Source organism: Moschus berezovskii, chromosome 24 (assembly GCF_049115385.1).
Source record: "Moschus berezovskii isolate FMDL1 chromosome 24, NW_MosBer_1.0, whole genome shotgun sequence".
Lineage (NCBI taxonomy): Eukaryota > Metazoa > Chordata > Mammalia > Artiodactyla > Moschidae > Moschus > Moschus berezovskii.
In genome coordinates, this window is record NC_142483.1 from 48,862,381 (window position 1) to 48,874,869 (window position 12,489).

The window sequence follows — 12,489 nt, forward strand, 5'->3', positions numbered from 1 at the left end:
AGATCATGTAAAAGGAGTATTGCCCATCAGCAGATGAGTGAAGGTTTTAGGGCAGTACTTCATGGTAGAATTTAGAAGAGTGAATTAAAAAATGACAGGAAAAAGCAAACAGAAAAAAAGAAAAGGAAAAATACCTGGTGAAAACATTGTGTGTGACTTCAGTTCAAAACAAGATCATTAATCAACATTGGGCAAGGCTCCCTTGACTTGTCTGCAACCGGTGGAACATGATTTTGCCTCTGTGACCTTACTCCCTTCTGCAGTTACACGTTGGGTCCCTCAAACCCAATCTGGCCCTTTTTTGTTTTCTGAGTTGGGTGTTAATGTCACACGATGCTTTCCCATCCCACTGACCATAGACATCTCTATGCAGAAAGAAATACACGTATGTCCATTTGGATACATGATCTCCCTTTTCAAAGTTTATTCATAACAAGCTCTGACAGCTGGAGGAGTTTCCACCATCCAAGGAGGAAAGGGCTGGAGTAAACACTGGCAGCTGGAGATGGGTGGGAGAGACAGACTCTGCTCCAAAGGAAGTTTCGGTTTCCTGCCCTCTGGGCCAGGAAGAGACGAGCCTTATGGGGCCTTATACCTGTATCACTTCATTTGGAAGAAGATGGCTGGAATGGTGAAGAACACAGAGATAAGTGGCTCTCAGGTTTTGCTTTCAGGAAAAACCAGTTCTGGGAGACCTTTCCTGTCTGCCTGGAGCCAGAGCTGCTTCATGAAATATCTAAATTCCCTCTATTGTTGTCAAAGCAATGAGCCTGCTTTTGCCTTTTGGAAGCCAGGAGGGGAGATACCATGCACACTCTGCTGCCACAGCCCCCTCCCCTCCATCCTCATAAGCCCCTTTCTGACTGGTAGTCTCCCAGGGAGGTGAGTGGGTGTGTTATGATGGCCTCTGTCCTATAACTTATAGAGGCTCCTCTCCATGTGAGCATCCCATCTGACCCCAAACACACAGCTGTAAGAGTCTCCCAGGGCAGGTGCTGCCCCCAGCAGTGGGGGCAGCCATTCTCTGTGCTTATCACAAGGGTGGGCACCAACAGCAGGAAAAAAGAATTCTTCACGGCCTTACCAGAAGCTTCGGCAAAGAGGATGGTCCTGTCACTGCTTTGGGCTTTGCAAGAGAGAAACACTTTTCTTCCTTCCATGCCGGTGATGTTTGCCTCCAGCCTCACCACTGAGCCGAGGGTGATTGGGCTAGGAGAGGGCAGTGGGGGCGAGTGGCTGGTAGCCTGGTCTCTGAGAAAGGTGGGGGATGACCCTACAGGGGTTGGAGGCTACCAGAGTCGGGCTTCTGGAAGTCCTGGGCTTCTCCTTCAAGGGCCAAGATGTCAGGGCCTTGGTGTTTGTCACCTGCTAGCTATGTCTTTGCTTAAGCTTCCTCATTTGTCAAGCTGGAGATAACAGTACCAACCTCCCAGGATTATAGTACAGATTGGACAAAATAATGTGTGCAAGTTTAACAACAAATTAATCACATATCAGGAATTATCATTTCAGTAGCAGCCCAATAATTATCTGCGGACTGAGTTAAATATTTACAGGCACATGAGTTGGCTTTCTTTAAATCAGAGGTGGCCAAAAGTAGTTTACCATTGTCCTGTGTAGGGTATTTTTCTGTCGGGACACATAACCCATGTTCAAGCTCATCACCTTGAACTTGGATGAAGAGGGAACATCTAACAAGTTTAGGTTGGTCCATGAGAAAAACAAAAGTAGAAACTCCTCTTCGTACTCAGGATTGCTACATGAGCTCTGATCTTCCATCGTAACACCTGGAATAACCCCGTGTCAGCTCACTCCTAACTGGAACCCAGGGGAGGAGACAGACCTCTTGAAGGTGATGGTCATGGTTCCGGTGAAGATTGCGTTGGCACTGCAGTAGGCCGTCATGAACAGCGTGGTGTCCATCATGGTCCCCAGCGCGCCGCCATGGATAATCCTGCAGGGCCAGACAAGGGGAGAAAGGGAAGGAAAGAGTCACCTGGGATTCCACTCCATATGGCCAGTTTCCAGTGAGGTGATGTGCTGAAGGCTTCCTTGTGATCCAGGACCAGATCCTTCTATCAATCCATTTAGAGCAGAGCTATGAGTGCAGAGCAGGTGCAGGGGAAGCAAACACTGCTGTCTGAAGTGAGTCACACCAGCTTAGAAGAGAATGAACTAATAGCAGGAAAAGTCCCCACCCCACCACCAGCCCCAAACACAAATTCTGATGAACCCTGTATTCCCTTCTGGGTTGGTGTCGGGGGAACTAGAATGGTACAGTGAAAAAAGCATGGGTTTTACAGGCAGAGAGCCCTAACTCTAAATCTCACATTTCTAGCCGTGTGACCTCAGTCACAGAACCACTTGGGCCACCTGCGTCTTTATCTGTAAGAGAGGAATATCTCCTAGGAATTTTTGTGAGTATTAAGTTAATACAGCCAAAGCTTCGTGTAAAGGATCTGCCATATACTAGCACTAAACAAGAATAGTTTTCCCCCTTCTCATTTCTAATTTCCATTGCTTACTCCACTGCCATTTAGGAGGTTAAGAAAGTTCTTAACAGGGGGAGGCCACACCTTGGGTGGATCATTGAGGGGCTGGCAGAGTCTCGCTGCCCGGGGAGCCAGTAGAATAAGGCTGAAGTAACCAAGAACCTAGGGCTTTCCTGGTGGCTCAGTTGGTAAAGAATCCACCTGCCAATGCAGGAGACCCAGGTTTGATCCCTGGGTCAGGAAGATCTCCTGGAGAAGGAAATGGCAACCCACTCCAGTATTCTTGCCTGGAAAATCCCATGGACAGAGGACCCTGGCAGACTACTGTCTGCGGGGTTGCAAGAGTCGGACACGACTTAGTGACTAAACTACCACCCACTAACCAAGAACCTGCTGAAGGCAACCAGGGACCCGCAACTGGGCTCTCACCCACCACCTGCTCTTGGACCGAGATAAAGCCCATTTGAGCTGCTGGCTGGGACAAGCCCGCGTGCCTCACCCAGGCAGCCCCTCCAGGAGGGGCCCAGGCTGGAACAAGCAGACGCACTTCTTCTCAGAGTCATTGTGGAAGACAACATACTCAAAGCCGAGTCTCTCCATCTCTGTGATCCGGAGAAAGAGGCGGGCGTCTTCTACCGTTTGGACTGGAGGGAAGAGTGGATTCGATAAGAAAGACCTCAGGCAGGAGTCTGATCCTCAGGGTGGTGTGGTCTCTGGGGCAGAAAGCACCCGACCAGAGGAGGTCCCAGGAAACCCACCACCCCAAGCTTCCCATGGGCACGCCACCCCGGGCATGGTCCCATAAACTTCTGATGGAGAAGAGCAGCTTCCAAAGGGAGGATGAGGTCAGCAGTGTGAGGGGCAGTGAGGAGCCAACTGCCTGTGAATTCAGGACACCACTGTTCCCATCAGCTGCATAACAAACGCTAATCCAAACGCAGCGATTGTTGCAGATCTAGGAGGAAGCAGGCGACAGTCCTTTTTCTAGAACATGTGTATGTGTCTCTGCCACAGGCCTGAACTTTCAGTGAGATTTGTTTATACTGTATGACTTACGAGGGAAATGGGGATAATTTAGAGGCCCTAAGTAGAGGTTACGGAGAAGGCAATGGCAAGCCACCCAGTACTCTTGCCTAGAAAATCCCATGGATGGAGGAGCCTGGTAGGCTGCAGTCCGTGGGGTCGCTGGGGGTCGGACACGACTGAGCGACTTCACTTTCACTTTTCACTTTCACACATCGGAGAAGGAAATGGCAACCCACTCGAGTGTTCTTGCCTGGAGAATCCCAAGGAAGGGGGAGCCTGGTGGGCTTCCATCTATGGAGTCACACAGAGTCGGACACGACTGAAGTGACTTAGCAAGTAGAGGTTAAGCCTCCAATATCCTATACTTAAGGACTTCCCTGAAGTTCAACGGGTAAAGAATCTGCCTGCGATGCAGGAGACCAGGGTTCGATCTGTGGGTCATGAAGATCCTCTAGAGAAGGGAATGGCAATCCACTCCAGTATTCTTGCCTGGAGAATTCCTTGGACAGAGAAGCCTGGCAGGCTATACAGATTGTGGGCTTGCAAAGAGTCGGACACGACTGAGCGACTAACACAGCACATCCAAAATTTATCAAACACCTTTTTTGCCAAGAATCTCAAAGCAGAATTTATTTTCTTTCTTATTTTTGGCAGCATGGCTTATGAGATCTTAGTTCCCCCACCAGGGATTGAACCCATGCCTTCGGCAGTGAAAAGGCAGAGTCCCAGTCACTGGGCCACCAGGGAATTCCCCTCAAAGCAGAATTCCAAACGACAGCTTAGGTATATAAAATTATATACTATAAACATAGTATATAGTTGTAGACTATAAATAAAAACCTTCCGGCTGGCTGCTCCTGTCTCCTGTTTTCCATCCGATGTCCTTCGCTGACTGGTTCAAGAGCTCAGCTCAGCTGACCACTAGAGGGAGCGCGAGCTCTGTCCCCAGCAGATTCTGGTTCCTGGCCCCGATGTCCTGCTGCCTGTAGCATCGCGGAGCGCCGAAACCGGGTGTACCAGGGCGAAGGCACTGGCCCTTAATCCCAGGCACTGCCTCTTCCCAGTTCTTCACTGACATCGCACCTGTCTGGCCTTCAGAATATGGTGGGGCTGGCAGGTGTAAGGAGACGCCGGGGGTGACTGTAGACAGGGGTGGAGAGAGCCCTGACCCAGGAGCCAGGAATCCCCTACTCTAGTCCAGTCTCTGCCAAAAACTCGCTTTGTTGCCTCTCTAGACCTCAGTTTTCTCACTTGTAAAATGAGTGGGTTGCACTAGACGGCCTCCACGTTCCTTTTCTAGCCTGATAGTGCATGAATCCAGGATCACCATGTCCAGACTGCCTCATACCTGACTCTCAAGCTCATGCAGGCTACACAGGAGGGAGGGAAATGTGCACACAGAAGCAAAGTTTTGCCAACAGCTCTGCGCTCTCCAGAGGCTCCCTCCAGCCCAGGTGAAGCGCTCCTCATACAGGGGTGTGAACGTACCAGGGACAACTTTAGCGATCCTAGCTAGGTCTCCCTCTTTAAGGAACTGCCAAGAGTGACAGTAGCCGGGAAGTCGCGTCCATGTCCCATCCACAGTCTTCTCCATGAGTTCATTGTACAGCCTCACCATGATGGGGCTCCAGCCGGAGTTCGGGAGGGAATAATCTTTTGGATCAGAATGGAGGTGACTTCTTGAGACCTGGGAAGTTCAAAAGGTAACTGATTGTGTCCGCTCCTACAGGGCCGGCACAGCTGAAGGAAAACTTGGGGAGTCGGGGGGGGAGGGGGAATCAAGCCCAAAACCCAGGAGGCCAGAGGGGACCCTGAGGCGTGGGGGTTCAGACCTGTGACCACAGCAGACGTGCTGGGGCCCAAGTGGGCAGGGAAGATGCTGGTCACATTTTCTTATGATCCTCCAATCCCCCAAAGGTCCCTTTCAGTTCTGCTGATCCCCTTGCCATGAGTAGGCCCCATCCAAGCACGGGGACCTCTCCCTTACCCCAGCCCCCATGAGGGGCATCCCGCCCCCACTTTCCCTCCTTTCCTTCTTCCCTTCCACACCCTACCTCATCGTGTGGGGATTCCTCTCATCTCCTTAGGTGTCCAGGGACCCCCACCAGTGCCTAGTAGGTGTTCCTACTTAGAGCAGACAAGAACTCCTGTCCTCCTACTCCATCATCTTGACTCTTACCCACAATATTCTTTTAGGTCCGCCTCTTTTTTGTCCAGAAAATGTTATGTTAAACAGTAATCACTGCTTTCCCTCGAGTCACCGCTAATCAGATTCTCTTTCCCTGATTCTGCTCACTTGCTCACTCAGGGGCTCAGCAACCCCACTTAACCGTATGGGAAAGGTTCTGCAGGGCCAGGAAGACTGGAGGGGCCTCCAGATATTGTCACTAAGTTCCCAGTCTGAGGATCCACTCCTGCAAACAGGATGAAATGACCAAGTGGCATGAGCATCTAGGAATCAGGAGTCCTGGCTCCGAGTTCTCATCTGTCAGAGGAGTTTAAGGTCCCTTGTAGCTCCCTCGATCTGAGACTCTGACCACACTCACAGCGGCCCACATCTGGATGCAATGTGGGTACTCACGGTGATGAGTGAGGCTGGCATCCAGGCTGACCAGAGCACCCGGGGCTGGCCAGCCAGGGCTGGAAGAAGGCGTGCTGCCTGTCGGCGCCTCGCCAGCCACCTGAGACCTCTCTGCAGCATGATGTCCAACCAAGACGCGCCAACTGGACCTTCTTCCAAAGGCAAGCCTTCCTGCTGGTAGTTGAGCACAGACCTGAGGCTCGGACTCAGCCTGTGTGGGTCCTCTTTGGGCCAGGCTGTCCCACGTCCCTCTCCTGCATCAGGCCAAGCAGTGGGGAGCGGAACTAGAAAGAACGTTAGGCAATTGTGGGTTAGTAAGTTACACATGTATTTGATCTGGGGAGTTGCCAGATGTATTTCTGGCTGCGTGCCTGGAACAACTGAGTCAATCAGAATGTTTTGTAGGCCAGGTTCACCGGGATGACAAACAATAACCAGGAGCCAGAGTGAATAACCTCAGTCTCTGCGTGTAAGGACAGATGGCTTTGATACCTCACCCTGGTTCTTAACTGTGTATTGTTTCAGAGGTCAGTTCATTTATTCATCTGACAAATGTTAAATAGGCACATATTATGTGCCAGGAACTGTTCCAGGCTCTAGGGGCACAGGGGTGAATAAAACAAATGAAGTCGATGGCCTCATGGGGTTTATGTCCTAAGCAGGTAGTTAACAAGCAACATTAATTGTTGCACTTTCTACCCCCAGCTGCTGTTCTACCTGTTTCCCTGTTTTATCAATTTTAATACTCAATGTTGTCTCATAAACAGCCCAAATTAAAAGTTCACCTGCCAAGTCACCTCAGTCGTGTCCGACTCTGTGTGACCCCATAGACGGAAGCCCATCAGGCTCCCCCCGTCCCTGGGATTCTCCAGGCAAGAACACCGGAGTGGGTTCACCAGTCGTCCCCAAACTGTCTTTCAGAGCATCCCCCTCCACCAACCCAGAATCCAATTTAAGATCATGTATTTCAGTTAACTGCCATGTCTTTAGCCTCCTTTAATCTGGGACAGTTTTTCAGCCTTTCCTTGACACATTCTTAACATTCCACACACACCGGATACACGCAGGAGTGAGCTCCCATTCTTTCCACCCTGCTTTAGGGGACTTTTGTTACTCCCAGTGAGTGAACGGTAGGTGGCGATAGAACACAGCTTCATAACCTTGCATAACTGTCTCACAGAAATCAGAGGTATGCATTATTGCTATTAATATCTGTATTTACATATAGAGACACTGAAGCACAGAGCAGTTAAAGTACATCGCCCAAAACTGCACAGCTAGTAAAATGTTATATGCTGTGTATTTTTATTATAGTAATAATAAACTTTTACGTGTACAAAGATATTTACAGGCTATCGGTGGGACAGCGGGTCGGTCTGTGGAGCAGCAAGACAGAAAGCACCACCATCACCATCTTCAGCCTTATCTCACACGTGTCTGCCTTGACATGCAGAGAGGCCGCCTCAGGCCAGCTTGTAAGTGAGGCGCAGGGTCCAGGACAGGAAATCCAAGGTGTCCCTTGCAATGTCCTGAGCAAGGCCAGCATGGTTCAAGATCCGAGGCACTTCCCACGTCACAAGTGTTGCGGGTCAGTATCTCTCATGAACGCAGATACAAAAATCCCAAGAGAATCCAACTGTTTATTGTTAAAATGATCATAAACATGAGGTCATTTTTTCTAGGGAAAACACGAGTTGATTTAAAATAAGAAAACCTATCAATGTAGTTCACGAAATTAACAGAATAATGGAGGAAAACGACATGATCACCTCAATAGATAAGGAGAAAGCACTTGATAAAATTTAGGCTGGTATTTGATAAAGATACTCCAAAACCTGGGGGGGAGGGGATTCCCTATAGCTAACACAGTGAAACATATAGACTATTTTTAGAAAATAGTGACAAAGTCTTTGAAAGTTGAGAGGGTTGACTTGCAATAGTAGTAATTCACTGAATATCATGAAAGAAGTCTTGTGTCTGTAGCCAGCTTTCTAAGAGTCTCCCTTCAGTGTAGCCCCCAACTCCAGTGTGAATCGTTTCTGTTTCAAGAGGGCGGGCGATGGAGGCAGAGGGATGCTCTGCCCTGCACAGACTCACATAATGTAGTCTATGGTGGAGGAGCGAGTGGAGTGCTGATTCGAGGACGATTTTTCCGAGGCCTCCCTGGAGACCTGTCTCCCTATGTAGACGAAGAGGTGGCTGCAACTCTTCCGAAATAGTTCTGATAGGTGTTTCTTGAACTTCTCACCCATGAACGCATAGATAATAGGGTTCACGCAGCAGTGGGTGAAGGAGATGGTTTCTGTGACATGCGTGGCGTAGATCAGCTGCTGGTTCATGACACATCCATCCAAGATGTGCATGTCGTGCAGGGAAGTGAGGAAGAGGACCATGTTGAAAGGGACCCAGAAGAGTAGGGAGGCAGCCACCACGATGAGCACGAGCTTGATGGCCTTGGTCTTGTTGTGGTTCTGGCAGCTCTTCAGCTGGTGCAGGATGCGGACGTAGCAGAACATCAGGATACTGAATGGGATCAGCAGGCCTAAGATATTCATTTCAAAGTGGGTGAAGATCTTCCACTTCAGCGTCTGCTGATTGTAATACGAGTAACACTGTAGAACACCGTTTTCGGAGGCCACTTGGTAAAATACTAGCAACGGGCTGGTGGCCACGAGGGCAGTCAGCCACACCACCAGACTCAGGGCTATGCCCATTCTGATCGTCCTCACTTTCAAGGCATACACAGCATGGACAACTGCCAGGTACCTGTCCACGCTCATGAGGGTTATAAAGAACATGCTGCTGAAGAAGCTGATGTAATAAAAGCCAGAGACCACCTTGCACATTATGGTCCCAAATACCCACTGGTCCAGCTGATAGTGGGTCTGAAAGGGGAAGGAGAAGACAAAAAGCAGGTCAGACAGGGCCAGGTTCAAGAGGTATACGTCCGTGATGCTCCTCAGTTTCTTGCAGGCAATAAGGACTAGGATGACCAGGCTGTTGCCCAGAAGACCAAATACAAACAGGATGCAGTAGAAGACGGCCAGCAGCAGCTTGCTGTGTCTCCCCTCCCCATCGCAGGGGCTCGAGTAGATGTCAGGATAGTAGAAGTCAGTTGCTGTTGTCAAATTGGGCTCAGGTGTGTAATCCATTGAGGCAGGAGGAGGCCAGCCACGGAGGCACCTAAGAGACATTCATTTCTTAGCGATATTTTACATTTAAAAAGATGGACTGAATTGGGCCCCACCGCTCCCCACCAAGTTCATATGTTGCAGCCCTAAAGCCCTGTTATGGACTAAATGTGTCCTTCCAAACTTTGTGTGTTGAAACCTTACCCTCCGTGTGATGGTATCAGGAGGTGAAGCCTTTGAAAAGTGATCGGATTAGGTGAGGTCAGGAGGGTGCAGGGCTTCCTGGGTGGTGCCAGTGTAAAGAACCCACTGGGAGATGTAAGAGACACAGGTTCGATCCCTGGGTTGGAAAGATCCCCTGGAGGTGGGCATGGCGACCCACTCCAGTATTCTTGCCTGGAGAATCCCTTGGACAGAGGAGCCTGGTGAGCTACAGTCCACAGGGTCACAAAGAGACACAACTGAAGCAACTTAGCACGCACACATGCATGAGGGTGGAGCCCTCATGAATGGGGTGAATGCCCTTATGAGAAGCACAGGAGAGCTTGCTTCCTCTCTCTGCTCTAGAGTGTGTGAGGATACAGTGAGAATTTGGCAGTTAGCAACCTGGAAGAGGGCTCTCACTAGAACCTGACTGCTTGGGTACCTTGATCTTGCATTTCCCAGACTCTGCTGCTGCTGCTAAGTCACTTCAGTCGTGTCTGTCTCTGTGTGACCCCATAGACGGCAGCCCACCAGGCTCCCCCGTCCCTGGGATTCTCCAGGCAAGAACACTCGAGTGGGTTGCCATTTCCTTCTCCAATGCATGAAGGTGAAAAGTGAAAGTGAAGTCGCTAAGTCGTGTCCGACTCTTAGCGACCCCATGGACTGCAGCCTACCAGGCTCCTCCATCCATGGGATTTTCTAGGCAAGAGTACTGGAGTGGGGTGCCATTGCCTTCTCCTCCCAGACTCTAGAAGTGTGATAAATAAATTTTGTTGTTTGTCGGCCACAAAGTCTATGGCATTCTGTTTATAGGAGCCCAAACTGACCAAGACACTCCCAGTGTCACTAAACTTGGAGACAGCCCATTAAGGAGGTAACGTAGGAGATCATCGGATGGGGCCCTAATCCAATTGGACTGGTGTCCTTGTAAGACAACAACCAAGTGTGAAGGCAGCCCTAGAGGCTCTCACCAGAAATCCAATTTGTCAGCATCTTGCTCTTAGACTTCTAGCCCCAGAACTGTGAGACAACAAGCTCCTGTCATTTAAGCCACCTGGCATTTTGTGAGGGCAGCTTAAACAGAACAATAATTCAGGGGCTATATGGAACCTCTCTGGGGCTTCCCTGGTGGCTCAGTTGGTAAAGAATCTGCCTGCAATGCAGGTGACCTGGGTTCAATCCCTGGGTCGGTAAGATCCCCTGGAGAAGGGAATGGCAGCTCACTCCAGTACACTTGCCTGGAAAATCCCAAGGACAGAGGAGCCTGGCGGGCTATATAGTCCATGGGGTCACAAAAAGTCAGACATAACTTAGTGACTAAACCACCACCACCACCTCCACCATGGGACCTCTCTGCCTTTTCCACGCAAATTTTCTGTAAACTTAAAACTTCTCTAGAAAGTAAAGCCTATTTGCATTTTAAAAAGTTGAAAACTTCCCAGGCTGACTAATACAGAGGGATTCGGTGGGATAAGAAAAGCCAAAATTTGCCAAGAAAACTTAAATACCTATAGTCTACCTCTCAGAATTAGCAACTGCCAGCATATTGCCATATTTGCTTTTGATTCTTTTCCTTTTCCTCCCTTCCTCCCTTCTGCAACAGAGATAAACAAAATGAAGGGAAGATTCAACATTTAAAACATGATCATTCTCCTCAAACTGATATTTACATTCAAGGCAATTTTTATCTAGGCTTACGATTTTTCCAAGGCATTTGATTATTGGACACTCACACATCCCTCTCCACCATGCCACATTTCTATAATTTGAAATGCTAATCAAGTTAGCCATTTTTAAAGGTATGAATTTCACTTAAGTATATATACAAAATAGGTTTTAAGACAGTTTCTGAAGTATGGAGGTGGGTCTCTTTTTTATGTGGCAGCATCTTTCAAAACAGGAGTCTCCCCTCCTACATCTTCCTCTCCACTTGTCTTTTACAGTTACTTTAAAAAACAATTTTCAGTTCATGGTCCTTCTGTTCTGCTCTCCTAATATCCTGGGGTAAGAGGAAGTCTTCAACTCATTTTCCTCCCTAGATCCTTCCTATCTACTCCACATTTCCGGCCATGTTCCTTCATCATTAAAATCTGTGGAAAGTATGAGTGAGCCCTACCATTTATCACAGTGCACCAAGAATTTTACATGCATCACCTCATTTATTCCTCTTGCATCCCTGTGAAGCAGGCACTAACATCTCCTTTCTCTTTCTGGAGTTACAATCATACCTGAATCTCAGCTTTTGTCCAGTACCTGAAGTTACACAAAGGGTGAGGCAACAGAGCCAGGACCCAAAAACCACATCTGTCTTCTCCAAATCCTTGTTCTTTTCTGTGCTTCATTGTGGGTTAAAAAAGAGTAAAAAAGCTACAATCTTTTAGAATCTTCTGACTTCCAAGTTCTAGACTACTTTGTATCAGAGTAAACTTGGACTTGCTTTTCAAACTGAAAAGGAGGCTTTTCCGTTTGTGAGAAGGAAGCCAAGAAGGCTTTTCAGGGTTTGGTGGGATGTGCCTGTGGTCATTTAGGCTGGCACCTAGTCAGGGATGAAATTTGCTTGCCAGCTTTGTTCCTTGAGAACAATCCCTACGTGCCTTCCTGTCATAGACGCAATGCACACAGCGTAAGGACAGATTCCTCCCCAGATGCCCTGGGAGAGGCAGAATCTTCTGCTATCCACCTTCCCACTCTTGGAGGAGCTTTGACACCCTCCTAGCATCCTGCAGAGGACAATGGCATGGCTTGCTTTTCTCCACTAGACCGCTATGGACAGGCACTGAGACACACGCAGGGGCTGTAAACACTGGGGATATGCACAGAAAAGTGCCACCTCTTGTGCCAGATTTCTGAAATCCAGGCCTCTCCCCCAAGGACATGAAAGTATCCTTGCTTCTTATGTCTTTCTTTCCCAAGGATGCTTATTAATACCTACCTTAATGAGAGCCTTCCTCCCGGAGGTTTTCAGTGTTGCTGACTTCTGTGTCTCGGAGTCTGCACTGCTGTGTGTCTGCAGCTCAGTGGAGAGCAGCTTCTCTGCAGTTTCTCACCCATCTGT

At 48.9% G+C, this 12,489-nt stretch overlaps 2 protein-coding genes across 2 annotated transcripts; both read right to left on the reverse strand.

Annotated features, from left to right (window-relative positions):
• Positions 1-414: 414 nt before the first annotated feature.
• On the reverse strand, positions 415-7,573 carry LOC129547550 (acyl-coenzyme A thioesterase THEM4-like). Its single transcript, XM_088831605.1, has 7 exons — positions 7,449-7,573; positions 6,100-6,383; positions 5,007-5,205; positions 2,992-3,136; positions 1,844-1,954; positions 1,085-1,251; positions 415-623 (listed from the first exon to the last, which is right to left on the reverse strand). Exons 2-7 carry the CDS (start codon positions 6,217-6,219, stop codon positions 601-603), a joined length of 765 nt encoding a protein of 254 aa, XP_088687731.1. The 5' UTR covers positions 6,220-6,383; positions 7,449-7,573; the 3' UTR covers positions 415-600.
• Positions 7,367-12,489, reverse strand: CCR8 (C-C motif chemokine receptor 8). Its single transcript, XM_088831604.1, has 2 exons — positions 12,367-12,489; positions 7,367-9,282 (listed from the first exon to the last, which is right to left on the reverse strand). The coding sequence occupies exon 2, from the start codon at positions 9,249-9,251 to the stop codon at positions 8,193-8,195; it is 1,059 nt and encodes a 352-aa protein (XP_088687730.1). The 5' UTR covers positions 9,252-9,282; positions 12,367-12,489; the 3' UTR covers positions 7,367-8,192.